Source organism: Saccopteryx leptura, chromosome 8 (assembly GCF_036850995.1).
Source record: "Saccopteryx leptura isolate mSacLep1 chromosome 8, mSacLep1_pri_phased_curated, whole genome shotgun sequence".
NCBI lineage: Eukaryota > Metazoa > Chordata > Mammalia > Chiroptera > Emballonuridae > Saccopteryx > Saccopteryx leptura.
In genome coordinates this window covers 58,727,493-58,755,479 of record NC_089510.1, presented here as the reverse complement: position 1 = coordinate 58,755,479, position 27,987 = coordinate 58,727,493, and the positions used below count along the sequence as shown (strand labels likewise).

The window sequence follows — 27,987 nt, the reverse complement described above, 5'->3', positions numbered from 1 at the left end:
ATAATTGTGATAATTATGAAGCGCTGCAGGTCCTTGGAAAAATTATAACCTGCACAGATTTTTGAAATGACTATTATTAGAAATTATTATTACCAGGTATAATAATAATAATAAATCTTCCATTTATTAACCACATGGCAGAGATAAGTCAATTGAAAACCATAAAACTAAGAAAGAGAGATGCAAATAAAATCCCCACCTTGAAAATATGGGGTATTTGCTACCAGCCAAGATTCATTTTTCATCAGCCTTTACTGCATGGTTGGTTCCGCCTCAAGCTTCAAAGACGTCTGAGTCAGGTTCTTGAAGGGCGGCTCCGCCGTCTGTGCTCGTCCTTTGGCACCACGTGCAGTGCCTGGGAAACGTGTTCCGACACAGCTATGACTCTACATATGTCAGTTCTATTGATCTGTGAATGTCCATTAGGTTGAACAGCTGTCAGTCTGAACAGTCCACAGGATCTGGCATTACTGTCACATTAAAAACAAGTCTCTATTGTTCAATTCTTTCTTTTACATTCCATGTTCAACAACTTTTTAATTATAGGATTTTCAATCACACACAAAAGAATAATCTCATAAACATTCATGGATACAACCCTTGTTTTATTTGTTCTAGCTCCTCAATTTTCATTGGCTGATGTATTTTAAAGTAAACAATTTCATCTGTAAATAATTCATTATGTATCTCATTGATAAGGACATTCTTTAAAAAATTCTAAGCACAATGCCATTATTATACCTAACAAAATTAGTAGTAATTCTTTGCCCTGGCCAGGTGGCTGAGTTGATCAGAGTGTCGTACTGAAACACCAAGATTGCAGGTTTGACCCTCGGTTAGGGTACGTACAAGAATGCATGACCAATGAATGCATAAATAAGTGGAACAAAATATGTTTTTTTTCTCTCTCTCTCTCTAAAAAACAATTAAAAATTAGTAATAATTATATAGCATCCATATTTTAATGACATCCTGATCAGTGGTGATATAAACTAAAAAAAAAAAAGATTAATTGGACGATGCAAGATTTCTAAAAATAATGGCTCCACATACACTGCAAAGGCAGAAATGTTGATGATAACATAGGGGTTCCAAACATTAAACTTTTGGCTCTGGCTGTTTAGCTCAGTTGGTTAGAACATCATCTCTAAAAATCAATCAGTTTAAGAAAAAATTAAGTAACTTTCACAAAAAAATGCAGTTGTTCATGTAAAATAGAAACGGTAATATGTGGTTACCACTATGAGTAGATGTTTTGTTTGTTAAAAAATCACTAAATGGCCTGACCAGGTGGTGGCGCAGTGGATAGAGCGTCGGACTGGGATGCAGAGGACTCAGGTTCGAGAGCTGAGGTCACCAGCTTGAGGGCGGGCTCATCTGGTTTGAGCAAAAAGCTCACCAGCTTGAACCCAAGGTCGCTGGCTCGAGCAAGGGGTTACTCGGTCTGCTGAAGGCCCGCAGTCAAGGCACATATGAGAAAGCAATCAATGAACAACTCAGGTCTCCCAACGAAAAACTGATAATTGATGCTCCTTATCTCTCTCCGTTCCTGTCTGTCTGTCCCTGTCTATCCCTCTCTCTGACTCTCTCTCTGTCCCTGAAAAAATTAAAAAAAAAAATCACTAAATGTAATGTGATATACTGAATTATACCCTGGAACAGAATAAGATTACTAATGGAAAACCAATGAAATCTTTAAAAAAAATCTGTGGTTAATAGTAATGCATTGACATCAATTTCTTAGTTTTGACAAATGTAGCATGATTTTGTAAGATGTTAACGTTTGAAGAAACTGGGCAAAAGCATACCAGAACTTTGCACTACCTTTGCAATTTTTCTGTAAACCTAAAATTATTCCAAAATAAAAAGGTTTATTTCAAGCTGGACAAACAAATGAAGAAGCTTAAGGGTCCCCCAAAATGGGTTGAAATAAAACCTTGAAACTTTCCAAATCTTCAGAATCACAGGCAATCTAAAATTTAAGAAGAGTGCCCTCTAGTGGACATAGTAGTCAGGGTTTCTTTTTTAAGTTTTTTAAGCCAATGATGATAATGTGCCTGAGTAGAATTAACCTAAATCTTTGTAACTGAGCTCTCTCCCCTCCCCCACAAAAGTAGAAATAAATAACATTTTCATCTTTCTTCTGTTTCAAGAGCAAAATGTATTCATTTTGTATAGAATTTTTTTCAAAACCAAACTAAAGATTGCCCATAGTTTCATCTCTAAAACAGCCTCTATAAAATAGTCCTCAGAAACACACACACACCGAATAGTGAAAATGGCTGTTCTCTCTTAAAATGTAATGCATATTTCCTCATCTTCTTAAAGAGGAGCACAAATCCATCATGTTTGTGAGTCACAGCATATAGCACTTTAAGTCACCTCATTTCTAAAAGCACACTTTGTCATGCTTCTGAAACCAAGAGGCATCCTGTAGCCCTTGTCAACAGGACATGTGGTAAATAAACTTTTCTTTTGTGCCTGAAGACTTTGAGGTGTGTCTCAGCTACTGAGGAAACAGTTACTTTCCAGGCTTGCACTTTAGACTGTGGGAGCTGGGTGTGCCTCCCAGACCATTTGTACAACTCCTGCGTCTTCCCTTCGGGGAGAAGTGGCTTCCTCAGCACTGGAGAGGTGAGATGTTGCTGCATTTAGGACCGACTAGAAAGGTTTCTTGTTTTTTTCTAATTATAAAGTTTTAAGACTGATCAGAGACACACCAGCTACATTTCTCTCTTAATTTTATTAAGCAGATTTCCTTTTGACCTGATACCTTACAAACTTTTAAACGTTCCACCATGTTTCAAAATCTCATCCTTTCTAGTTTTGTTTTGTTTTAGCAAGAGAGACAGACAGCAAGAGAGAGGTGAGAAACATCAACTCGTGGCACCTTAGTTGCTCATTGATTGCTTCTCATATGGGCCCTGATGGGGGGCTCCAGCCAAGCCAGCAACCCCGCACTCAAGCTGGCGAGCCAGGGCTCAAGCCAGCAACCTTGGGGTTTTGAACCTGGGTCTTCAGCGTCCCAGGTAGATGCTCTATCCACTGCACCACCAGCTGGTCAGGCTATTTCTTTTTTTATAACCAGCACAATATTTATAGCTCATTAGTTAAGGCATTCTTGGACACATACTCTGACTCAAGCACCGTGCTTCACCTCCCACTCTTGCCTCCTCTCTAACCGCCCAAACTTCCCAGGCTGCTGTGGGGAAAACCAGGTGTGAGATGAGAAACCACATACGTCACAGGCCGTGACGTGCTGTGTGAAAGACCTGTCATGAACTGAGTCAGCGAGAGGGAAGTTCTGACCCACAGTGGGGCGGTTTTCTTTAGAAAGATGACATGCAGTTTCACTTCAGGAACGTCTAAAGGTTGAAACACAACGGCCAAGACAGAGAAGCCATGTGTAGTAGAATGGTGGGCAGCAGAGGTTGGGAGCAGTACCTCCAACTCCAGTCACAAGGAGATACAAATACTGTTTTAGGCCAGCTCCCAGGACCACTAGTGGGACAGGCACTTTTATAGTGTGTGTGTGTGTGTGTGTGTGTGTGTGTGTGTGTGTATTCCTTAAAAGAATGATTTGGCTTTAAGAATGGCAACTGTCCAAAGTCACTTTTATAGTGTGTGTGTGTGTGTGTGTATTCCTTAAAAGAATGATTTGGCTTTAAGAATGGCAACTGTCCAAAGGAATCTGTCCTGGTCTGCTGGTGCTGGAAGCAGGGTTTGGAGAGGGAACAAGCAGTCCCGGTTGTCAAGAGCCTTGGGCACAGAATTAGCAAAACACACAGGCCTGGGACTTGACCCTCTTTCAGACAGAGCAATCTGGTGTTTGGCTTAGCTCCCACCCCACCCCCAGCACCGCACCAGCTCCAGTCACAGTCGTTCTCCAGCATGCAGACTTGGTTCCAACGAGAGCAGCAGCCCCCTTGCAGAATTCCTACAGAGCTTCCTATGCCAGGTCTATGGCACTGCTAGGAAGTGCAGAAGGGAAAAATAACTAAATGTGCTTTCATCACAAAGCAGGACTTAATTTTTTCTTGCATCCCAGAGACTAAAAAGTGAAATAAAATAAAGCCTTTAAGAGGCAGATGAACACTTTCAATGGCAGGGGAAAGTCAATCCTGCACTCATAAAACAGGTGCTGGCCGGCCCGGAATGTGAGACCGCCGCTCTGAAAGCCCCGCTCCCCCTGGGCCTCGGCTCCCACCTGTAGACCATAGGTGGGCACGTCACCTTTATTCAACATCTGCTCAGGACACTCTCCGATGGCTGTGCCGGAGCACGGCTGCCGTGTGTTGAAGGAGTGAGGGAGTGAGCAAATGAACAGTGATCCAGTCTCTGTGGAGTGAACCACCTCTTGGGGAGATGTCTGGAAACTTGCACAGCCCAAGCAAATGGCCTGAGGCCCCGACACTATTCATCTGGACCAGCCCGGCCAATGCACACTTGAGAAAAGGTGAAAATACTTAAGTTCTCCCTCCCGTGAGCTCCCACGGCCTGATCTGTCTGTTCCACCCTTTCTCCTGTTCTGCCATCATTGGAATTACTTGCAAATCCCAATGTTTTATCCTGTTAGATAAGGCAGTCCTGGAGAACCCAGGCAGTACACAGGTGAGTAGACAGAGTCCTAGGGAAAGTCAGTGTTCTCATCTGTGAAATGTGAATGATGGATAATAAACAATAAATCCGCATACCTCCTTACGTACAAGTTTCTGCGAAGGCAGTGGAGTATAGAGATTATAACAGGGGTTTCAGAGCCAGACAGAGCTGGGCTCAAATCCCAGACCTGCCAACTATTATTATTAATTTGGGGGGTAAGTTACTTAAACTCATGGAGTCCCAGTCTCCTCTTTTGGAAAACAAGGATAACAAAGGTACTTGCCTCAAGGCTCTTAAAAGGAGTACACCAAACAGTGTCTGTAAAGTATGAAACAGGAAGTGCCTGGCTCGTGACACACACACAGTCTGTTAGACACGCACAGTGAGTATGTTATTCTTATTAATGGATTTAAAAACACTTAGTGAGCTTGAGTGCACTGGACATGTGTATGGTTGAGGCACTACTGGTTTCTCCACCTCCCCCAGCACTGCGGGAAGTAGGTATTCAAAACAGTCAGTATGTGCCCCGAGGACACGGACAGAAAACCACCATCCAAGAGTTAAGTTACAAAATCATAGAGAACCACAAGAGAGATAAACAAATCATCTTAATGTCACAGCGGGCCCCAGGCTCGGAGGCCTCCACAGTGGAAGCTGGAAAACATGCACAGATGAACCCACAGGGTCAAACGGAAGCAGAAGCCAAGCTGGTTGGCAAGAGGCACAGCCAACGAGAGGCAGTCCAGGGTGCAGCCCACCTCAGCGGGTCACCTTCTCGCTCACGTTCAGCTGCAAAGGAACGGGAGCTTTAGGAACGTTTTCCCCGAAGCAGGGGAGGCTGTCCAGCCTGCACAATCCCTCCACCAGGGGCAGGTTGGCTTGTGAGTTCATTTTCCCCGAAGCAGGGGAGGCTGTCCAGCCTGCACAATCCCTCCACCAGGGGCAGTCGCTGCTGGTGGGCTTGTGAGTTCATTTTAATTTTCTTCTTTACATTTTCCAAGTTTTCTACAATAAGTATGTATTTCTTTTAAAAACAGGAAATATAGATTACCAGAGGCCAAGAGATCACATACCTGACAAAGGCTTCACTGTGTCTTGTTCACATAGGAAACTATTTGAATCGGGAGCTTTGCCACCAGTGGTGGGATTCAGCCGGTTCGCACGGTTCGGCAGAACCAATACCTAATTTTTTGTTGAGTTTAGCAAACTGGCTATTAAAATGGCATTTGTAATCACAGTTCTCTTTGAGAGAATGTGGAAATCACAAATTCACATTCCTTACTCTTTTTTAACATTCATCTGCACAATGGTGTATTCTATGCGCCCGTAGTAATTAATGTTCATTCCATCTGTAGGTGAAAAAAATTGTGGATGCCAATCAAGAAGCAATATGGAAATATCTTAAGTAAGTTTTATTGTTGTCAGGTATTATTTAATACTTTTTATTAATATTGTAAAGCTCTTTCTTTTGACAATCTAGTTTTGTGTACCTCTTTTATTGTTCTTATTTAAGTATTAAATTCATGAAATAAACAACTACCTTTTGGTATATTGTTTTTTAATACTTAAAACGGTCATTAGGGCAGAGAACCGGTTAAATTATTTGAATCCCACCACTGTTTACAACCCGTTTGACCTGTAAGTGTATGTGTCTAGTGACGCTCCAAGGTATTTCTTTAAGGACGAAGTAGCAGTGTCTGTATGTCTTAGGGAGTCAGAGGACTGTGCTGGGTACTGTGAGGGGGCAGCGGCCGGGCAACTGTGCTTCTAAAATATATTCCTTTTAACATGGGTGAAAGCGTTCCTTTCCACTTGCCTAATTTAAGAGTGTGATCTTGTCCCCTTGGAATTTATAGTTTTAAAAAAAGGGCACACTGAACGACATAGGTATACAGAGGCCCCAAATGGTCCTCAGCTTGGTGCAGAATTCTTCACTCAAAACCCAGCTCAATGACCAGCTGTGTTCCAGGATCGAGGGACAGAAAAAGATGAGGGTGGCCCAGGCCCAACCCCTAAAAGCTCACGCCCAGCTGGCAGAGACACAGGCCCCTACAGCTCACCAGCTACATGACAAATGGTGGAAATTGTGTGAAAGAGGTATATGTTCTGGGCACCAAGGGAAAGAGCCATTTATCCCTGATGTGTGGGGGCTGTGGGGGAATTGGTTTCACACAGCAGGTGACATGTGGATAGGATTCTGACACATGGAAATTGGGCCAGAAAAAAACCCCAGGTAGAAAGGCCCAGAGGCTGGGGACGAGGGAACAGTCCACGGCCACAGTGGACATGTAGGGGAGGGCAGGGGAGGGCACAGGCTGGGGCAGGTGTGCAAGGTCTGAAACCTCACACTAAGGAACCTGGACTTTATCCCACAGATCACTGGCTCTCAGTCTTTCAACTTTCAGGGTCCACCATGAGTTCAACAAATTTGGGGGACCTACTTAGGATGGCTAATGGATTATATTGCCAAATAAGGCCATTAAAAACAAAACAAACAAAACTCAACACCAGCTATCACATACTGTTATCATTTCATAAAAGGGCATTTAAAAATTGTTTTATTGATTTTAGAGAGAAAAGGAGAGAGAGACAGAAACAGTGACTGTTTCTGTATGTGCCCTGACTGGGATCAAACCGGCAACCTCTGCGTGTCGGGAGGATGTTCTATTCTAACCACTGAACTACCTTCCAGGGCTAACACCGAAACTGTAGGACATAAACCCAGAGTGAAGGACAGCCCTCCTGCCCCCCCCCCAAAAAAAAGCCAGCAGACACCCTTCTGCTGACAGTACATGTCCACTACAGCATCCTTGTTCTCATGTTCCAGACACAGGGAAACGTCCTCATAAACAGGGCTGGAAGCGACTGCCCTGGGACTGAGTGACGGGACAGCTCAGGGTCACAGCAGTTTGTGGTATGTGACATGTTTTGTTCACAGGTCTCAAAATCAAAATGAGGTTAAGTTTATAAAAGTGCCAGGCTTGAATGACCCCAGTGGACCACAGGGTGCAGCTGGTGCTCCTGGGGAGGGGTGGAGAAGAAACTGGTCCATGGTCATATGGGTTTGGGAAACACTGAGACCTTTTCAAAGTTTATTTATTCATGCATGTATTTTTGTAAATCAATGTGCAAGTGATTCTTCAAGCCGTTGCAACACTACGCAGTGTTTCCCTGACTGATCTGACCATAGAAACCCCTTCTCAGCACTGACAGTGTGGGAAACGCCTCAGGCAGGAGTCAGCAGTTGATTCATTAAGAAGCAGGCGTGAGGTTAGCACAGGCATATTGAGAACTGCAGCGCAAGCGCCCAGGAGGCAGCAGCAGGGGTCATGAAGGAGACTGCCCATGCACCCGCAGGCAGGCAACACCGTGTACCTCCAGGTCAGAGTTGATGGAGGGGACTTCGGAGGAGCTGCTGGAAGACACGCGGGCCCGGATGACCTGAACGGGCGGGTACGAGGGGGGCTCCTGCAGAGACGCGTTGGCTGTGCTCACCTGTCCATCGCCCGGCAGCCTGGTGGCGCTGCAGCCTGCCTGCAAGGTGTGTGGGAAGGGTGGGCACTTGTTTTACGTCTCTATTTCTGAATTATCAAAGCACGCAGGTACGCCGGCATTGACATGGTAGGAAACGCCCACCTCCACCCTCACCCCCAGCCATCGGGGACTCCCCAGAGGCAGCGGCGCTCAAGTTCTTGTGTTTCCTTCCAGATGGTCTAGCTGGCACATACGATCATATGCATACTTATATTTCTCCTTCCACAATGGTAGCACGCTCTACATTCTCTTATGCATCTTGCTTTTTTTCACTTACTATGACTCAGATAGTACTGTACCAGAATGTTCTTTTTTTTGGGGGGGGGGTACCATTGTTGAAGTGTTCACAATCTACTTAACCAAGTACCCTACTGATGGTCATTTAAGGTATTTCCAATCTCTTGATTTTACAATCAACACTGACAGCAGTAAGTTACACTGTATATCTAAAAATTCAGGGTACTTAAAGGATAAGTTCCTAGAAGTAGAATTGCTGGTTCAGAGGGTATATGCCTTTGTGATCTGGACAGCTGTTGCCAAAAATGCACTCGAGAGAGGCTTTACCTACCGATTCACACCCACCAGCTGCAGACAGGGAGTTGGAAAGCTGTAAGGGAGATTCTCTGTTCATCTATCTATCTACCCATCCATCTCTCATCTATCTTTCTATCACAGGGGGTCCTCAAGTTACGACAGTCTCGACATAAATTTCAAGTTTATGATGTTCACTCCCCAAAAAACTAAAAATTGAGACGTGTTTCAGTTTACGCTGCTAGCATCATACTTACGGACTACGTGGGTGGACTAGTTTCGTTGCGTGCAGCGGAAGAATACGCAGTCCAGTGTATCTACATCCATTTCCTTTTTCTGTGGCTTAGTTGTGTTTTTATGTCCTAGATTATGATTTTACAACTGTGTTACGATAGGTGACTTAGGCTCGGGTGTGTTTCGACTTACACCAAAATCTAGGTTACGTCACTGTCACAGGAAGGGAACTGTGTTGTAACCCAGGGACCCCCTGTATTCTATCTGTCAATTGTCTATCAATCTACCATCTATCTTTTTATCTGTATTCTGTCAATCATCTATCACCTATTTTTCTATCTATATTCTATCAATCATCTGCCTGTCTCTATCTGTCTATCTATCTATCTATCATCCATCCATCCATCCAGACGCGGATTTGCCAGCGGGCGGCCCTGACTGCTGAAGGGCCCCGCAAAACCCCAACTTTACACTTTTTTCTAATGTAAGGGGCCCAATGTTTTCTTCTGCAACTGGAGCCTCAACCGACCTTAATCTGCCTCTGTATCTATCTATCTATGTATCTATGTATCTATGATTTATCAGAAGGCAGCTTCTCCTCACAGGGCTCACGTGGGGATGCAGGGTAGTGGGTAGAGGAAGGACTTCCCCAGGTACTCAAAGCTCTGAGGGCTGGGGTTTCAGAGCCCGGCAGGCACTCCATTGACACAGCAGCGGGAACAACCTGGCTTCTGGTCCCTTATCTTTCACCAGTTAACCATGTGACCTTGGCAAGAAATTAATCCTCCCTGAGACTCAGTTTCCTAATCTGTAAAAGTTAGGTGGCAATCCCTGCCTTGCCGCCTTTGAAATGGTGTCACAGGGCTCCTAGGTAAATGTCCGGGACACATTAGAAGAACAGCTTTCCGTACTGGCCCCAAATCACGCAGGGCTCCAGCGTGTCTGGAGCGTGTCTGGAGCGTGACCCCAGCATAAGTGTAGTTTCTTGTGTGAGCTGACTGGACAGGCAAAGTCCACAAGGGGGACAGAGGTAGTGTCCCGGCGGCCCCTGGGCAGGGGGTGGGCAGCGGGGAAAACTGAAACCTCCCAGCAACAACAACTGACTGTAACAGCCTCCGGGCCTGACCACACCTGAGTCAACAGATAAAATGGAGTTTTCAAATGCTCCAATCCTTGGATCTCATGACCCACAGCCCTTGGCCCCTCAATTTAGCCTGAATCAGGCTGCACCTTTTAGAAAATCTCTGCTTCAGATTAGTGTTCGGGAGAGGACCCTGAGAAGATGACTAAGCTGCCTGTGGCTCTTGCTCCCCACTCCAGATGGCTGTTCAAACAGGACATGTATCAGTGCACATGATAGCAGGGCACCTATCTCGCCACAACATGGCCCACTGGGATAGTCTCAGGGAAAAAAGAAGAAGAAACCTGCTAACCGAGCTGGTGTGATCGGCGACGCTGAGAGTACATGTCCTCAGAAAAGCACAGGTCCGGTCAGACAGGCTTAGTCGAAAACCTGCATCTGTGATTTTCTAACTATGGGTTTTGGGCAAGGGGCTTACTCCTCTCTGTTCCTTAATTTAAATAATAATACGGTTATTAATTATTAATACATAATAACCATAGAAATAATAGTACCTATCTCATAGGTTATTATGAAAATTTTGTTAATGGCGTCAGCCATTATGCCAAAGGGCAGCATGTACAGTAGTCAAGGGCACAGACTCAGGCAGAGACAAATCTTAATCCTGGTTCTACCACTGACAAACTGACCTTGAGCAAGTTGCTTAATCTCTCTGTGCCCCATTTTCCTTATAAATAAGGAAAATAAAATAAGGCCAATACCTCAGGGCTTGGCTGTGAGGATTAAAAGGTAATCTACGTAAAGCACTTAGACCAGTACTCTAAGCACTGTGACCAGTACACAAAGTGTCATGTGCCTGTGATTATTTACTCAGAGCCTGGCAAGCAGTTAGCCCTCAATAAACAGACCGTCACTGACGGAGGCCCTAGAGCCCAGTGAGACCCCTTCCTGCCCAGAAGGATGGTGGAGCTCCAGGCTCCGGGCAGGGAGCTGTCTCAAAGACGCCTCTCGCCCTCTGGTGGACACAGAAGGAAGAGGTCTCAGTGGAAGAGAACCGAGAAGGAACACATACTTCTTTCACAGTCTGTTCTCCAGCAGGAATCTACTCAAGATTCAGGTACTGAAAGGTGTAAAATAAAGGCAGCATTTTTGCACTATTATTTTTCAGAAGTTCCATGATTTAAAAACGTCTTGTGCAAAGCTTTGGCCAGATGCTGCCAGGGTTCCCTGTGTTTTCCCCCAGCCTCTTATCACCCACCCAACTTCCCCATGGAGGAAAAATTTAACAGCCGAAGTAGTTTCTTCATTGTGAAAATATCCTCCAAATATCCCTGAACCTCACTTATAGCACACATGGGTTATTTGCACCCACTTTCCAAGCAACAACAAGAGTAAACCGCCTGATCAGGCGGTGGCACACTGGATAGAGCATCGGACTGGGACGTGGAGGACCCAGGTTCGAGACCCCGAAGTCACTAGCTTGAGCGCAGGCTCAGATGGTTTGAGATAAAAGCTCACCAGCTTGGACCCAAGGTCGCTGGCTCGAGCAAGGGGTTACTTGGTCTGCTGAAGGCCCGCAGTCAAAGCACATATGAGAAAGCAATCAATAAACAACTAAAGTGTTGCAATGAAAAACTAATTATTGATGCTTCTCTCTCCATTCCTGTCTGTCTGTCCCTATCTGACTCTCTCTCTGTCTCTGTTAAAAAACAAAAACAAAAACGAGTAAACCTAAGTCTCAGGCCCAGACTCTGTTGGTGTGTCCTGTGGGCAGCTCAGTTTGTGCAGCTACCACTGAACTCCGCGCTCCAAACACACCTTCACAGAGAGCTTGCAACGGACAGCCCAGGGTAGGCAAACAGGGTAAAAAGAGACAACGTTTATATCCAAGCAGGAAACAGACAACAAATAAAAGTAGAAGATCCTGGGAAGTGTTTTACAGAGCCTTTCAAATGGTAAGAAGATGAAGTAATATGACAGAGATGAAGGCTACCTTTGAATGGGTGTTTGGGGAACGTCTTTGGAGAAGGTGACATTTTATTTGAAGACAGAAAGACAAGAAAAGGCAGACATCTAAAAAAAAATCAGAAGGAAGAGCAGGCAGGCAGAGGAAAGAGAAATCCTGGCCTCCAGAGGAGGGTGAAGAGGGGGAGAGAAGAGGGGCAGTCACGGTAGGAGCGCTGGGCGGGCCAGGTCTCGGACGGCCCTGTGAGGGGCTTAGGTTTCCTTCTTCATGAAAGGGGAGTCAGAGAGTATGTTAAACAAAGAGGAACGTAATGTAATTTACAGTTATAAGAGACCCTTGCAGATGGAGAGGATGGGACAAAATAGCAGTGGAGAGGAAAATAGATTAGGAGATTGCTGGATCTACACTGCCCACAAAAATTAGGGGATGTTTTATCGCTTTATATTCATTTTGAAATATCCCCTAATTTTTGTGAGTGGTATACAGTGTATTTAAAAAGTATTTACAGATTCACAAATGGGTGTGTAGTGAGAGAAAGAGAGGAATTCTGGGTTTGACTAGCTGCATGGACAGTGGTGCCCTTTCCTGAGATCAGGAAGCTGGAGAGAGGCCAGGCATGGAAATCCAGAATTCTATATTGGACACGGTAAGTGTGAGGTGCTATGTGGCGTCTCTGAAGAGGCAGCCGGCAGCCAAAACTGGAATGGAGGGAGGAGGAAAGGATGGAGACACACGTGGACAATCAGCAAGAGCTGGTGTGCGAGCCCCGTGACTACAAGAGAACACAGAGAGAAGGGGGTCTGCCGCTTAAAGTCAGGCTCACTGGGGGAGCCAACAAAAGTGACAGCAAAGCCAGGAGTGAGAGCCCCAGAAATCATAAGGAGCTAGTGCCTGAGTTGAATCTCAGCTAGGACAGAAATGACCCTGGGATTTAGCAACTTGAAGGTCCCTGGTGACTTTGACAAGAACAGCCTTAGTGGGGTAGTGGGACATGAAGGGGACTTGTCACTTCTCTCCCTCTTTCCTCTCACCCTCTTTCTCCCGAGGACCCTGCGTGCAGACCAGAACCCTGGGAGACATCTGGAGCCCTCTTTCTCCCGAGGACCCCTGCGTGCAGACCAGAACCCTGGGAGACATCTGGAGCCCTCTTTCTCCCGAGGACCCTGCATGCAGACCAGAACCCTGGGAGACATCTGGAGCCCTCTTTCTCCCGAGGACCCCTGCGTGCAGACCAGAACCCTGGGAGACATCTGGAGCCCTCTTTCACCCGAGGACCCTGCGTGCAGACCAGAACCCTGGGAGACATCTGGAGCCCCCAGTCTCCCTCCCCCACCGCCCTACCTGCCAGTTCTCGCCTCTCCATCTCTGCTTCCTCCTCTGCTCCAGCCGTGGGTCAGGCCACACCACCCTTTCCCGGACTGACGACTGCCTCTCACTGACCACCTTCACTCTAGCTAGCGTCACTGACCACCTTCACTCTAGCTAGCCTCCTCGCCCTGCGTCTGCCCTCCAGCCACCTGAGTGATGGCTCTGAGATGCACGTCTCATCCTGAGTCTCTAGTCCTGAAGCCTCCTAGACTCCCATCGCCTCAGGACGAAGGTCAGCTTCTGCAGTGTGCTATCATCCTAGTCTCCTCCCTACCCTGTCATCTCCCAAGCTCCTCTTTAGGAGAGTTTCTTCATCTTTATCTTTTTTCCCCCTCTTTCTCTTGCTTCTCCCTTCCTCTTTTTCATGCTTCCCTGCCTCATCCTGCCCACCCTGCAGCTAAAGTATTACCTCCTCCAGGAAGCCTTCTATGACTACTTCCCAGCCTCTGGACACCTGGCTGTGGCCCATGGTCACTCACCTGCTGCACTGGCTCAATGGTCAGCTCCATGTAGCGACTAAAGGCTGCCGTCGACCTGAGGGACTTGCAGTGTGGTAGTGTAATGAGGGGCATCCAATCCGAATTCTTTCAAGCAGAGGTGAGGAGACAGAAAGGGGAATTCTTAAGTTAAGAGACATTTTCTAAAATCAAGATTCCATTTTCTTCAAACAATTAAAACCCTAAATGCCCCCCCCCCATTCCTTTATTGTGGCACATCTCACTTTCTGCTACCTATAAAATGTATCTTGTCTTTGAGGTCACAGTAGGTCAGTGGTTCTCAATCTTTGCTACACAGTGGAATTCCACCTAGGCATCTTAAAACACAAACAGCTGGAATTTAGCTCCCAGCCTTCCTCCCGGATACTGTACTCTGAATCAGCATGGATGTGACCTGGAGAGCTTAAAGCCCCGCATATGATTCTAAAGATTGGCCAAGTTTGGGTACCGCTGTAGTAGGTGCTAAATAAACGCTTCTGTAAAGCAGTGGCTGGCAAACTGCAGCAGGCCTCAGACATGCTCAATGGACTTATTAAAACACCCTTAGTTCAGGGTTTGGTAGAGCAGGGTGGAGCCCCAGAATTTGCATTTCTAACAAGTTCCCAAGCGCTGCTGGCCCAGGGTACTCTGAGAACCCGGCTATCAGGATGCTGAAGGGACTGAAAAGGCTCTACTTCTAATAACATTTTCTAGAAGGGAATGAAAATAATCTCCCATTAGAACCTTCATGGGAACTTGGAACTCTGTGCCCAGCACTTATATAAACCTCCTTTAGCTTGGCCACACCCACCACTACCTTCTAGTTCATTAATTCAGTCAGACTGCATGTTAATTTATGCAGCATGGCAACTTAAATATAAATGAGTAAATAAATTACTAAATAGCATAAGTGGACATTTGATTATTTCATCCACATTGCTAAAAATATATGGAAGTTTATTAAGTGTTCAAAAAACTAAAAAATATGTTGTAATTTAGCAAATGGGGCGCCTGTTTATTCAGGGGTCCTCAGCATTGGGCATAAACAGTTTTTTAAAATGACCAAGTGACTAAGCACAGAGGGACCCAGAACCCGGGCCCACCTCTGCCGCCTCCACGCGCACACCCGGGCGGGGCCGGTGGGTTTCCAGGCCCCGAGACCCCGCCTGGATCCTCGCCTCCTCGCGGTCCTCCTCTATCTCGGCACAGGTCAGGAGGGCTTGGGTGTCGGGGCTCTCTCTGGCTTCAGAAGGAAACCCCAAGGTCTGCCTCATCTTGCTTTTCATCACGCAGGAAAGGAGAATGATCTGGGAAGCGGAGTTAAGGTCCAAGGAAGCAGCCCGCTCCAGCCACCCAGCGCCGCCTGCACCTCTGCCGAGGGCCCCGCCCTGGACTCTCCCTCCCCGGGCCTCCGGGAGCTCACTGAAGGCAGGGCCAGGCTTGACTCTCTCTATTTTCCCCCTCAAGGTCCTGTCACCCAGTAAGACCCTGTCTCTACCAAGCACTTAGAAAATACTTGTTAAACAGAAGCAATTTAAAAAACATCTTCCTTGAAGGGCTTGGCTTACAGTAGAGACCATACCTTTAGGGGTTGAATAATGCCCCCCCCAAACGCATATCCACCTGGAACGCCAGAATGTAACTTTATTTAGAAATACAGTGTGTCCGTAAAGTCATGGTGCACTTCTGGCCAGTTACAGGAAAGCAACAAAAGACCATAGAAATGTGAAATCTGCACCAAATAAAAGGAAAACTCTCCCAGTTTCATACCTATTCAGTGCAGTTCGATGTGGGCTCACACACAGATTTTTTAGGGCTCCTTAGGTAGCTATCCCGTATAACCTCTACAGCAGGGGTCCCCAAACTTTTTACACAGGGGGCCAGTTCACTGTCCCTCAGACCATTGGAGGGCTCCCACATACAGTGCTCCTCTCACTGACCACCAATGAGAGAGTTGCCCCTTCTGGAAGTGCGGCTGGAGCTGGATAAATGGCCTTAGGGGGCCAAATTGTGGCCCGCAGGCCATAGTTTGGGGACGCCTGCTCTACAGACTCGTCACTGACTGATGGCCTACCAGAACGGGGTTTCTCCACCAAACTGCTGGTTTCCTTCAACTGCTTATCCCACCAAGTAATGTTATTCCTATGTGGTGGCGCTTCGTTATAAATGCGCTGATATTCACATTGCAACTTTGGTCACGGATTCAAATTTAGCGAGCCACAGAACACACTGAACTTTCCTCTGTACCGTCCACATCTCGACTGGCATGGCCATGGGCTGCTCCGCTGTATACACGGTGTTACGTCATCATCTGCGCATGTGCACATGCTGCCACATCATCCTACAGAAACTGGGAGGGTTTTCCTTTTATTTGGTGCAGAGTTCACATTTCTATCGTCTTTTGTTGCTTTCCTGTGACCGGTCAAAAGTGCACCATGACTTTACAGACACAGTGTAGGTTCTTTGCCGATATAATTAGTAAAGATGAGGTCATAGCAGATTAGGGTGGGCCCTAAATCCAGAGTCCTTATAAGAGGAGAGGACACACAGAGGCAGAAACTCAAGTCACAGTGCCACAAGCCAAGGAACAGCAGGAGCCGGCAGAAGCCTGAGGAGGAGGAAAGGAAGGCCTCTCTCCGGGGGCCTTTGGAGAGTGTGGCCTGGCCTGGGCTTCAGCCTTCTGGCCTCCAGAACTGAGAGAATCAATTTCTGTTGTTTAAACCATCAGGTGTGTAGCAATTCGTTATGGCAGTCCTAGGAAATTTTTTAAAATTGAATTTATTGGGCCTGACCAGGCGGTGGTGCAGTGGATAGAGCATCGGACTGGGATGCGGAAGACCCAGGTTCGAGACCCTGAGGTCACCAGCTTCAGCGCGGGCTCATCTGGTTTGAGCAAAAAAAAAGCCCACTAGTGTGAACCCAAGGTGGCTGGCTCCAGCAAGGGGTTACTCAGTCTGCTGAAGGCCCGCGGTCAAGGCACATATGAGAAAGCAATCAATGAACAACTAAGGTGTTGCAACACGCAATGAAAAAAAAACTAATGATTGATGCTTCTCATCTCTCTCCGTTCCTGTCTGTCTGTCCCTGTCTATCCCTCTCTCTAACTCACTCTCTGTCTCTGTAAAAAATAAAAATAAAAAAATTTTTTTAAAAAGATATAAAAAAAATTGAATTTATTGGGGTGACATTGTTTAATAAAATTATATAGTATTCAGGTGTACAATTCTATAATACATCATCTATGTATTGTATTGTGTGTTCACCACCCCAAGTCAAGTCTTCTTCCATCACCATTTATCCCCACTTTATCTACTTATACCTCTACCCATCTCCGAGCAAATTAACACAGTACATGAGAAAATCAGTCTCTAAACTATGCTAAATCCACAGGTTCTCTCTCTCTCTCTCTCTCTCTCTCTCACACACACACACACACACACACACACACACACACACACACACACACCATCTCCCCCACACCACTGGCTGCACTTAACTTGCCCTTGAGGTCCTCATGCCAAGGCCACTGGTGTGTCAGCACATCAGGCACCACCCCTGGGGAACCTGGAAGCTGCTCAGAAATCACTGACAAAGGGCAGCCCTTGTCAACCTCCGTCTCGGCTCCGGCAACCCAGGCTCCAGTACCTCAGAGGACACGGGACGGCTGGCCCTGCGCGGCAGGTCGGCTTGCAAAGCCCTCCCAGCCTGGGACAAAGGCGAAGAGGAGAAAAACAGGCTCCCGGAGAGCAGGACCGTCCGGGGTCGGGAGCAGAACTGAGACTGGAACCTGGCTCTTCTGGTCCCTGGGCCAGGAGCCATCACAGCCGCCTTTGCTGTTTCATACAGCTCCAGCCAAGAGAAAAGTATTCTTATTTAAAAAATAGGAAACAAAACACAAAATTGCACATTGCTATTGTGTCTGCCTTCCCAGGCTTCAAACCACTTCCCTGGCCACTGAGAGAGAGCTCCATCTAGCAAGGGGGAAGGAAGGCACGGCGAGGGCAGGGAGGAGATGGAGCAGGCAGTCCAGTGCCCCCGGGCCTGGCGTGGATACGGCGAGGTCCAGCGCAGCGCGGCCCAGGGAGGTCAGGAACCAGGGTGTGGCCCGCAGCAGGTAGTCAGGCCTCCGGTCATGGGCCACGATGGCTGAGGCGTAGAGGAGGCCAGCCAGGGCCGACAGGAACCGGGTCCACAGGTGGATGGAGGGAAACGTCTTACCCTGACACTGGGCAGAGAGAGGCGAGGGCTGGGCAGGTAGGAGCACTGCCACCACTATCAGCAGCCTGAGAGCTGAGACCCAGGGCCCTGGCGGCAGAGCAGGCTGGAGAACAAAACCCTCTGCCCAGGACCAGTTCCCCAGAGTACACCTGTCTTCCTGTCAAGGGGCCATCAGATCTGAATGCCTTTAGTGATGGGGAGCCCACTACCTCCCAAGGCAGGAAGGGCAGTATACTGAATGCTGTCCACCTGCAGGCCCTGTGTGTGTGAAGTGTCTGACCGTGAGTGGGAAGCGGCCCTCCCATAACCTCTTCCCCGTGCTGCTCTCCAAGCCTGCGGAGAACAAGGCTGCTATTTCTGCCCCACGATGGCCCTTCTGGCTCCTACATCCACGAGCTTCTTTTCTTCTAGGCCACATTAAGTCACTCATAAAGCAGCGTTTGCTGGCACCCACCGGCCCCAGGCGCCTGGAATGCCGTGGGGAGTACGGCAGACAAGCCTGCTGCACTCACGCTGCCGACATTCTTCTGTCTCGTTACCAAGATAACAACTGGGTAAGTGACTGGAGGAGCTCATTTCAGGATGTGACCAATGTTATGAAGAAAATGAAGCAGAGTGAGGGACACCGTGGTGGGGCTGGCCTGGCTATTTTAGGTGGGGTGTGTTATGGGTTGAATTGTGTCCCTCCCAAAAGATGTGAAAGTCCCAACCCCAGAGTCTGTGAATATGACCTTATTTACAGATAAGACAGGGTCTTCGCAGATGATCAAGTGAAGATGAGGTCATCAGGGTGGGCCTTAATCTAAAATGATTGTGTCCTTATAAAGAGGGGGAAGTTGGACACAGACACAGAGGGACAATCATATGAAAACACCGGAACAGGGAGAATGAACAATGAGGTCACACTGCCACCAGCTGCGGGACTATTAGAAGCTTGGAGACAGGCCTGGAACAGATCTTTCCCTAACACCTGCAGAGGGAGTGTGGCTCTACTAATGCCTTGATATTGGACTTTTGGCTTCCAGGACTTTGAGACAATACAATTCATCTTGTTCAAAGTTTGTGACCTTTGTTATAGCAGTGATAGGAACTAATACAGGTGGTCAGGGCATTGCACCGGCTTCTAAGATCTTCCTGTGACACAGTTTCCCAGCTCTCATGCCACCCTGGAGCCCTGTCCCAGGGGTCACTGGAGAGAGAGCAGTGCTTCTTACTCTCTCCTCCCTTGATCTGGAGATAGTACCTTTGTGATGAGACCCCATGTCCTGTGAGGTTTTTGGCCGTCACAGCAGTCTACGGCTTCCCACAAGTGATCACCTGAGCACCTGCCATTCCCAAATCCCGTTCTCTGGGAACTGCGACTAAACACTGCTCTTGGGCATGTGATTTTTTTTCCCCCAGACCCCATGATAAGCCTGTTAGGTTCTGGTCTTAGGCCCAGGTAACGTCCCTTCAGCAAAACCTGCCTGGGAGAGCAATTTGCACATATCTTGTTATTTTTTGTCTTGTTGGCTTTTCCCATGTACTCTCCTCTTTCCCTCGCCTCTGCCTCCTCAACCCCCACCTCCCTTTGGAGACAGCCTGCGGCCTCCCAGCACCCACCGGCCTGGCCCCCGAGCAGTTTTCAGTCTTGCTCATCTGAATAGTACAGGAACCTTCTCTCCCTCTTCTGAAACCCCAAACATTTGCTGCTGTTTTCTTAGGGCGTTAAATTATCCTGCTTTGCATTTCTGTGTCCTCCATGAGACTGTGAGCTTCCCGAGGGCAAGCACAGTGCCTCAGGCCACATCAGTACCCCCTGTGCCCTGGACTGCCAGCAAGGGCCTTTCCTCAGCCCAGATGCCTGGGAGATATCTGCCAATAAGATGTTCTCAACTACACAGAATCCCAGTAGTCCCATGATTCTACCCCCTAAAACCTTCTCACTTCTTAATGGGATACTTATTGACCTAACCCTGGTGGCTTTTCCCTGAGAGCCAGCTTTTCATTAGCTATAAGAAATGGAGAAAGCGCAGTGGGCTCTCCAGTGACGGGTCTCGGGACTTCTCCGGACCAGCCACTCCCAAACCCCCCGGCCCCGCCACACACCCTCTGCCCTGCGGGCCTGGAGCTTTGACAATGCTCCCAGATGCCCTAACACCTGCCATGGTGACCCACCATCCCAGCCCCAAACCCAGCCTCACGATTCTGGAGAGTGGGGGGATCCGGGAAGCCCAGGAGCCAAAGGCAGCGATGCCACCCAGCAGGTAGCCAAAAATTTCAGTGTTGTCCTGTGAGAACAGGTGACACACTCAGCACCCCGAGGAGACCACCGTGCATCCCAGACCCATCCTTTTCTGCTTTAAGTAGGTTCCTCCCAACAAAGGCTAACCCTGCCCACCGCCACCCCCAAAGCACTTGTTGGGGCCCCGAGGAGGGAAGGGACCTTCATTCTCCCATGTCCCCAGCCAGCACAGCCTCACCTGCAGCAGGCTTCCCAGCAGCCTCCGCTGTGGCCCTTGGACAAGGCCTGAAGTGTTCGGGACAGCAGCCCAGAGAGCCCAGCAGGGGCCCAGGCTCAGCGGCAGGGTCAGGGCAAACACGCCGGCCCTGAGCCGCTGCCTCCTCTTCCTCTCCTGGGAGCTGCGACCTGCAACAGACACCAAAATCCCATTGGGTTCCTGGGAAGCTGACAGGCTGAGAAGCCCCGAGGCCAGGACAGGTTCCTATGTTGTTCTCCTGGCCAGATCCTCCGGACCCTTCAGGGCCTTACGATTATGCCCCTTCTACGAAGAAGTCTTTTCTCCTCACCCATCACACACACACACACACACACACACACACACACACACACACACACACACACACACGACTGTACGCTCTCTTTCCTTGGCCCTCATGTCATAACTTTCACGTTCAAGGCAGGGTGCCATTTTCTGTTCATACATCTGTAGCTGAGTGCACAGGGTCGCCTCCCCTAGCCCGGAGCCCTCGAGGGCAGGCACTGTGCCCTGGCAGTTTCTAGTCTCCCCAGAGCCTGGCACAGAGCAGCACTGGCACCAGCCTGGTGAGGACATCAGTGAGTGAACACATTTTGCCAGAGACTGAGTGGGATGAGGAGCACTGTCTTTAAAATTCCTCTTGAAATATAAAACAGGCCTGACTGGTAGTGGCTCAGTGGATAGAGTGTCTACCCAGGATGCTGAGGGCCCCAGTTCAAAACCCCGAGGTCGCCAGCTAGAGTGCGGGCTCACTGGCTTGGCTTGAGCCCCCGCCCCCGGGTCAAGGCACATATGAGAAGCAATCAGACAACTAAAGTGAAGCTACTATGAGTTGATACTTCTCATCTCTCTCTTCTCATCCCTTTCCCTTTCTGTCTCTCTCTCAAAAAAAAAAATTAAAAAAAATATGTATGTATGACAGAGACTCTTCTGAACAATTCTGATAAGAACATTTCTCCTTTGGGAAGTACTGAGCAGCTGACATTAGTCCACTGAGGCAATCCTTTCTTTTTTGGACAAGGGTCCAAGCACAGGGCCGCCCCTTCTCAGGAATGCCCCAGTCCCACATGCTTCACTGCTCCTCCCATCCTGTTACTTACAGCCCCGCTCTGCCTGAGGTGGCAATGCCCATTTCTGGCATCCGTTTCTGAAAGCCTGGGGTCTCCCTGGTCACCCCGGACTTGCACACTGAGATATCACTGTTCATCCCCAAAGCCAGGTACCATCCCTCTTCTTGCCCTTTGCTCACACTGTGTTTTACACCTGGAATGCCCTTCCCTGCAGTTCCAATATCACCTCCATCCCTGACACGGCAATTCCTCCCCTCCGCCTAGTGCCCAGGGGGCGCACGCACCTCCTCACTAGCAGCACTAAGGACTGCCGAGGGTCCTGTCTCCCTCCTCTGGCTCGTTCATTGTCTGTGCCTGGCAGGGGTCCAGCTCAGGCGGGACAAGGCCTGGGCACTCACGTGCTGATGAATGAGAACGAATGAAGACAGGAACAGAGAGCCACACACTCACCCAAGTTAGACTTGAATTTGGAGCCGCAGACTGGGAAGAGAATGAACACAAATTCCACCAAGTCAACAGCGGCCAGGTAAGCACCAGTGAAAACCTGGGAGCAAATGGAAATAGTCCTGATGTTCAAACATTTTCCGGCAAGTACAGCACCTCTCACCCTTCATCTCCTCTGCCACCTGTGTTCCGCTCAGTAGTGCTTCCAGGGACTCCTCCCAACCCCAACGAAGGTCACTTCCACTTGACTTATAAGGTCAGGGTGAGTGCTTAAATGACTAATGGTGAGTAATAAAGCTGCCCATCAGCAGAGATGGGACAGGAATCCAGCCCCCCTTCCTATTCCACAGTCTCTCCACCGCACGGTATAACCTCTGCTGTGTAACGCCGGCCCAGTGTCTGACCTCTGGGTCTCAGTTTACTCATATGTAAAACAGAAATAATAACAGTACCTCCCTCACCATTTAAGCAGATTAGATGTCTCAATACATGGAAAGTGCTTAGGCCAGTGCCCGGAGGAAAGGAAAATGCACCCACCTACAAATGCACTAGCTACTAGAACAGTATAGTTAGTGTCAAAAGCATGCATTTTGGGGTTTGAATCCTGGCACTGCTATTTAGTAAAAGGTGACCATAGAGAAGTTACTTAACCTCTCTATGTTTCAGTGTCCACATGTATTAAACAAGAATGAGAGCATTCATGTCACAGGATGAATTGAGGATCAAATGAGTTAATACATGAAGAGCCCTTAGCGCTAAGTACAGAGATAAGTATTTAATAAATGTCAACAATCATTATGGGACTTGAGCCAGGCCTCATTATTTTCCATCACCTAATGAAGAATGAGCATCCAAAATGAAAGGTGATCTGTTTCTGAGACAATACTGCTCAAAGCAGGGTCTAGAACTCTCCCAATCTGTGTCCCAATTCTAGGCTGTCCTCCTTCATGTCCAGCTGGGTGGGCACAAGGTCAGGACCAATCCTATGAGGTGGCCCAGCAGGGGTGCCCACAGATTTTCTTTGGAATACATGTTTTGGGATAGGCCCCTCCTATACAGGTGTGAGGGCCTAGAGCAGGGGTCGGGAACCTTTTTGGCTGAGAGAGCCATGAAAGCCACATATTTTAAAATGTAATTCCGTGAGAGCCATACAATGACCCTTGTACGTTATGCATTATCCAATAAAAATTTGGCGTTGTCCTGGAGGACAGCTATGATTGGCTCCAGCCACCTGCAACCATGAACGTGAGCAGTAGGAAATGAATGGATTATAATACATGAGAATGTTTTATAAATATATATATATATTCTTTTATATATTTTATAAAAGAATATATATATATATTCTTTTTTTTTTTTTTACAGAGACAGAAAGAGAGTCAGAGAGAGGGACAGACAGGGACAGACAGACAGAAACGGAGAGATGAGAAGCATCAATCATTAGTTTTTTGTTGCGCATTGTGACACCTTAGTTGTTCATTGATTGCTTTCTCATATGTGCCTTGACTGTGGACCTTCAGCAGACTGAGTAACCCCTTGCTCGAGCCAGCGACCTTGGGTCCAAGCTGGTGAGCTTTTGCTCAAACCAGATGAGCCCGCGCTCAAGCTGGCGACCTCGGGGTCTCGAACCTGGGTCCTCGGCATCCCAGTCTGATGCTCTATCCACTGCGCCACCGCCTGGTCAGGCATGTTTTATATTTTTAATGTTATTATTTTTTTATTAAAGATTTGTCTGCAAGCCAGATGCAGCCATCAAAAGAGCCACATCTGGCTCGCGAGCCATAGGTTCCCAACTCCTGGCCTAGACTTTGGGAAAACTTAAAACTGCTTCTCACTAGTCCCAAAGCTTCACTACTACCTAGGAAAGGATCCAGACAGCCTGTATGAGCTAAGGCTGGTCCCCAGTCTCTGAAAACAATAGCACCAACAATCACTCTTCATTGAGCATCTACTATGTGCCAGCTGCTGTTTTAAGTAATGGGGATAGGGCAGTGGGTATAAATCCTTGCCCCTGTGGAGCTGACATTCTAGTAGGGGTTAAGTACAATAAGCATACTAAGTAAGTAAAGTAGATGGTGACTTGGAGGTAAGCTATGGAAAAAAATAGAGCAGGATGAGGGGGTCTATGGTAGAGCTAATCAGATGGTCTGGGGAGGCTGTAGTGAGAAGGTGGCTTCTGAGCTAAGATTTGAAAGAGGTGAGCCATGTGTCTGTCTGAACAAGAACATGGGATGGGTGAGCAGAAATACCAACAAGAACGCAGGCTCTGGGGCTAACTGTGCCTTGCACAGTGAGGAAACAAGACAGAAGCCATGACCCTGGCCGGTTGGCTCAGCGGTAGAGTGTCAGCCTGGTGTGTGGAAGTCCTGGGTTCGATTTCTGGCCAGAGCACACAGGAGAAGCACTCATCTGCTTCTCCACCCTTCCCCCTCTCCTTCCTCTTTGTCTCTCTCTTCCCCTCCTGCAGCCGAGGCTCCATGGGAGCAAAGTTGGCCTGGGTGCTGAGGATGGCACCATGCCCTCTGCTTCAGGCACTAGAATGGCTCCGATTGCAGCGGAGCAACGCCCCAAATGGGCCGAGCATCGCCCCCTGGTGGGCATGCCAGGTGGGTCCCAGTCGGGCACATGCGGGAGTCTGTCTGACTGCCTCCCCCTACTTCTCACTTCGGAAAAATACAAAAAGAAAAAGTCATGGTCACCTATGGGCTTGACGCACCTGGATTGTGAGCTGTCTGGCGAGAATTGCCCCAACCGTGTCACACAGGCTGGTCAGGAGGCAGCACGCAGCACACAGCGCTGACTGGTCCTGTCTGGATTTCTTTGCACATCTCAGATAGAGAAGCCTGCAGGAACAGACAAGGATGTGGACAGAACATGGGAGCCTTAAGTTCAGGCTCCCAAAGCAGGTGTCTGAAAAAGACAATTATGACTGTCCTTATGAAGTCCTTTCTCCCTCAGGTACTCAGCGGTTGTTTTTGAACTTAGTGTACAGATCGGAAAAGAAAGGATCAAAAGGCTCCTAGTGTGGGGTGGGAGCCGGACCCGCCTCTCTACTAAAGAGGAATTGCTTTCCTCCTATAAACCTGGCTAACTCAAGTTCATGACCACTTTTTAGTGCTGACACACCCGCTGTCAGGTTTTATTTTATGAAAGGAAATAGGAGGGTTATAAAAGTAACCCAATTACTGCAGTTTACTATAGAACAGAATTAAATGCCTAAATTTAAAAAGGCAACTTGTTTCTTTGAAAGTAAGGTGAAACCCTTCTGATCCATCTGTGTAATAGAGTAGCCAGGCTGATACCCAAGCTGATTTTGTTTTGTGTACAGGTACAAGTACAGGTTCTTTACACAGAAGGAAAGCAAAACTCCTTGAAGATGCCCTGGAATTTGGGCTAATCCCTCTCTAAAGCCCTCCACTACTTCCTGGGTTATCCTCCTTATTGCCCCACCTCTATACCCTACACAATCTCAGAAAGGCACAACATGCTGGAAGGGGCCAGAGGTCTCTGTCAGCATCACTGATTGGATCCCAGAAACACTTTGTTCTAGAGCAGGGGTAGTGAACCTTTTTATACCTACCGCCCACTTTTGTATCTCTGTTAGTAGTAAAATTTTCTAACCACCCACCGATTCCACAGTAATGGTGATTTATAAAGTAGGGAAGTAACTTTACTTTATAAAATTTATAAAGCAGAGTTACAGCAAGTTAAAGCATATAATAATAATTACTTACTAAGTACTTTATGTTGGATTTTTGTTAAGTTTGACAGAATAATCTTTATAAAACAACTTACTATAGTTAAATCTATCTTTTTATTTATACTTTGCTTGCTCCGCTACCGCCCACCATGAAAGCTGGAACGCCCACTAGTGGGCCGTAGGGACCAGGTTGACCAGCACTGATCTAGATGTTTCCCTGCTACATTTCTGTGGAGAAACCAAGGCACGATTGCAGCTCTGATTTCATTTCCTTATCCTTAGGATTCACAGTGTGGTACTTACACCACATCCTTAGGACCTTTCAGCGGTTCTGAGAGTCAGCCCTTGGGAATAATGGATGAGGATGGGAGACTATTAGGTTCCCAAACATCCCCTTACCCGCCAGGGGAAGCCAGAAGCTCAGAGTAGGAAGATCAACCTTTAATTTGGACCCTGGCCTCCTGAAACTGATTCAAAGTCTAGAAGTGAAGATTCTTAGAAACTCCCGGAGTTAGACCCAGATTAGGAAGAATTTATCTCAACCCTTCCCTTTGAAAGTGGAGAAAACTGAGGCTTATGGTGACAGGGGAGTTAACAGGGGCCTTCTAGCATCATGCTTTACTCTGTACTGGCCGCACTATTCAGCCACTTTCCAGCTCTCAGGGGATAGGGATGCCGGGCTGACCCTAACCCAGCTCACACACAGCTCAGAGGAGATACGATCCCTAAAGACAAATGAAAATTCAGGGATGGCAAAGTTCTAAAAACAAACGTTGTCTCCAGACCTAAGGCAGGATGAGAAAGCGGAGGCTCTGTTCTCAGACCAACTGACTGGTCATTCTTGAGAGTTATTTATTCCCTCCAAACCTTGGTTTCCACATCGGTAAAATATCGACTCATGCTGACCTCTGAGAGCAGCTGGGAGGAACTTCTGAGAGAACGCATGCAGAGGGTCTCCTTAGTTTAATCCTCACAAGCCTGCCCCTTTCTAATAGGATGCAGGGTTTCGGTTCTTCCCTTTCCCTTCAGCAAGTTAGTTAACCTCTCAGAACCTCGGCCTTCCTGATCTCAATGGGGGCAATTACAGTCCCCACCCCCTGGGGTTGTGGCAGGGATTAAATGAGTAAATGAATGCAACACCGGGCCCCCAATATATGTTCTAGGGTCTTTTTATTCCTATGCCAGTGCCTGGGTAGTGAGGCTGAGAATCTGTAACACTATCAAATGCCCAAGGGGGATATCTAGGAGTGCCTAAGGTGAGCAGGTGCCAGCCTCCTGGAGGTGCTAGTCCCTTCTCCTCTGCCAGGGAATATTTGGGTGGCACCGTCCATCCGAGCTTGGGGACAGGGTGGTTGACAACCTGGAGGCCATCTTTAGTCAGACTTCATTCACCCTTAGAGTCCAGGTTATGGTGACACCCTTCACAAATCACTCCAGGAGTTGGAGGGGGCAGGGCAAACTCTGGGGCCAGAGTCAGATAATTTCTTCCCCATTTCCCAACTAAGAGAGCCTTGGGAAACTGCGGCCAGAAACATCCAGAGATTTGTCCAAGGCCCTTGCCCTCTGCCAAGCGTTGGTGGCAGAGCTGGAGGCACAGTAGTGATGTTTTACCACCCCCATTTACGTGAGGAAAATCAGGCCCAGGGGTTTCCCAGCTGGCCCAGCTCACACCGCCTGCCAATCGGGAAAGGCTGACAAAAGAACCTGGGACTGGTGTTTTCCCGTCCAGGGCCCTGGCCGGGGCACCACCCAGCCTCCTCCTGCTGGCCCACAGCCCAGCCGCCCTGTGTGTGGAATCCGGGAAGAAGTATCCGACTTCAGTCTACAGCAAAATGTTAGTTTCGACCCTGGAATTGTGCTGCCTCCTGCATCCTCCTCTGCCCGCTTCCCTCGAGGTTTCTAAGACGGAGTGGGGGTGCGATGGGGGGTGGCAGCGTCCCATCCCCCCCGCAGCCGAACCTCCCCCACCCTGGCGCGGCGGGGTCCCGGTCCCCATTACAGTGCGTGGGCGGCGATCCAGCAGGAGAAGGCGCAGATCCACAGGCCGAAGGAGATGCAGACGCGGTGCCGGGCGAAGCAGTGGTCCAGGTAGCCCCAGTCCCAAAGCGCGGGCGCGGGGCTGGACACCACCCCCATGGCAGGCTCGGCTCCGCGGACCGGGTGCCGGAGACTCCCGCGTGGCCGGGGACCTGCGCGCAGCCTCCGCGGGCCTCCGGCAGCCCCGGGCGCTGCCGCCCCTCGCCCCCTTCTCTGGGTTCGGTTCCGCCGCAGCAGCCCCACCAAGGG

At 48.3% G+C, this 27,987-nt stretch overlaps 1 protein-coding gene across 2 annotated transcripts; it reads right to left on the bottom strand.

Moving 5' to 3' along the window:
* Positions 1 to 130: 130 nt before the first annotated feature.
* Positions 131 to 27,987, bottom strand: TMEM44 (transmembrane protein 44). Of its 2 annotated transcripts, none has more exons than XM_066347416.1 (10): positions 27,701 to 27,987; positions 24,718 to 24,844; positions 22,008 to 22,101; positions 20,470 to 20,636; positions 20,191 to 20,277; positions 17,844 to 18,014; positions 14,893 to 15,096; positions 13,793 to 13,897; positions 7,975 to 8,133; positions 131 to 470 (listed from the first exon to the last, which is right to left on the bottom strand). In XM_066347416.1, the coding sequence occupies exons 1-10, from the start codon at positions 27,835 to 27,837 to the stop codon at positions 468 to 470; spliced, it is 1,254 nt and encodes a 417-aa protein (XP_066203513.1). In that variant the 5' UTR covers positions 27,838 to 27,987; the 3' UTR covers positions 131 to 467. The 2 variants fall into 2 exon arrangements, with proteins under 2 accessions (XP_066203513.1, XP_066203512.1); XM_066347415.1 differs by lacking the exon at positions 131 to 470 and adding an exon at positions 1,415 to 5,388.

Bases quoted from the DNA above. Each gene is read 5' to 3' on its own strand.
- TMEM44 (XM_066347415.1), bottom strand. From the start codon at position 27,837: ATGGGGGTGGTGTCCAGCCCCGCGCCCGCGCTTTGGGACTGGGGCTAC. The intron at 20,637-22,007 runs GTGAGTGTGTGG...TGTCTGTTGCAG, and splicing joins CAAATTCAAGTCTAACTTGG to GTCGCAGCTCCCAGGAGAGG. The intron at 15,097-17,843 runs GTATCCACGCCA...TCCGCTTCCCAG, and splicing joins GCGCTGCGCTGGACCTCGCC to ATCATTCTCCTTTCCTGCGT.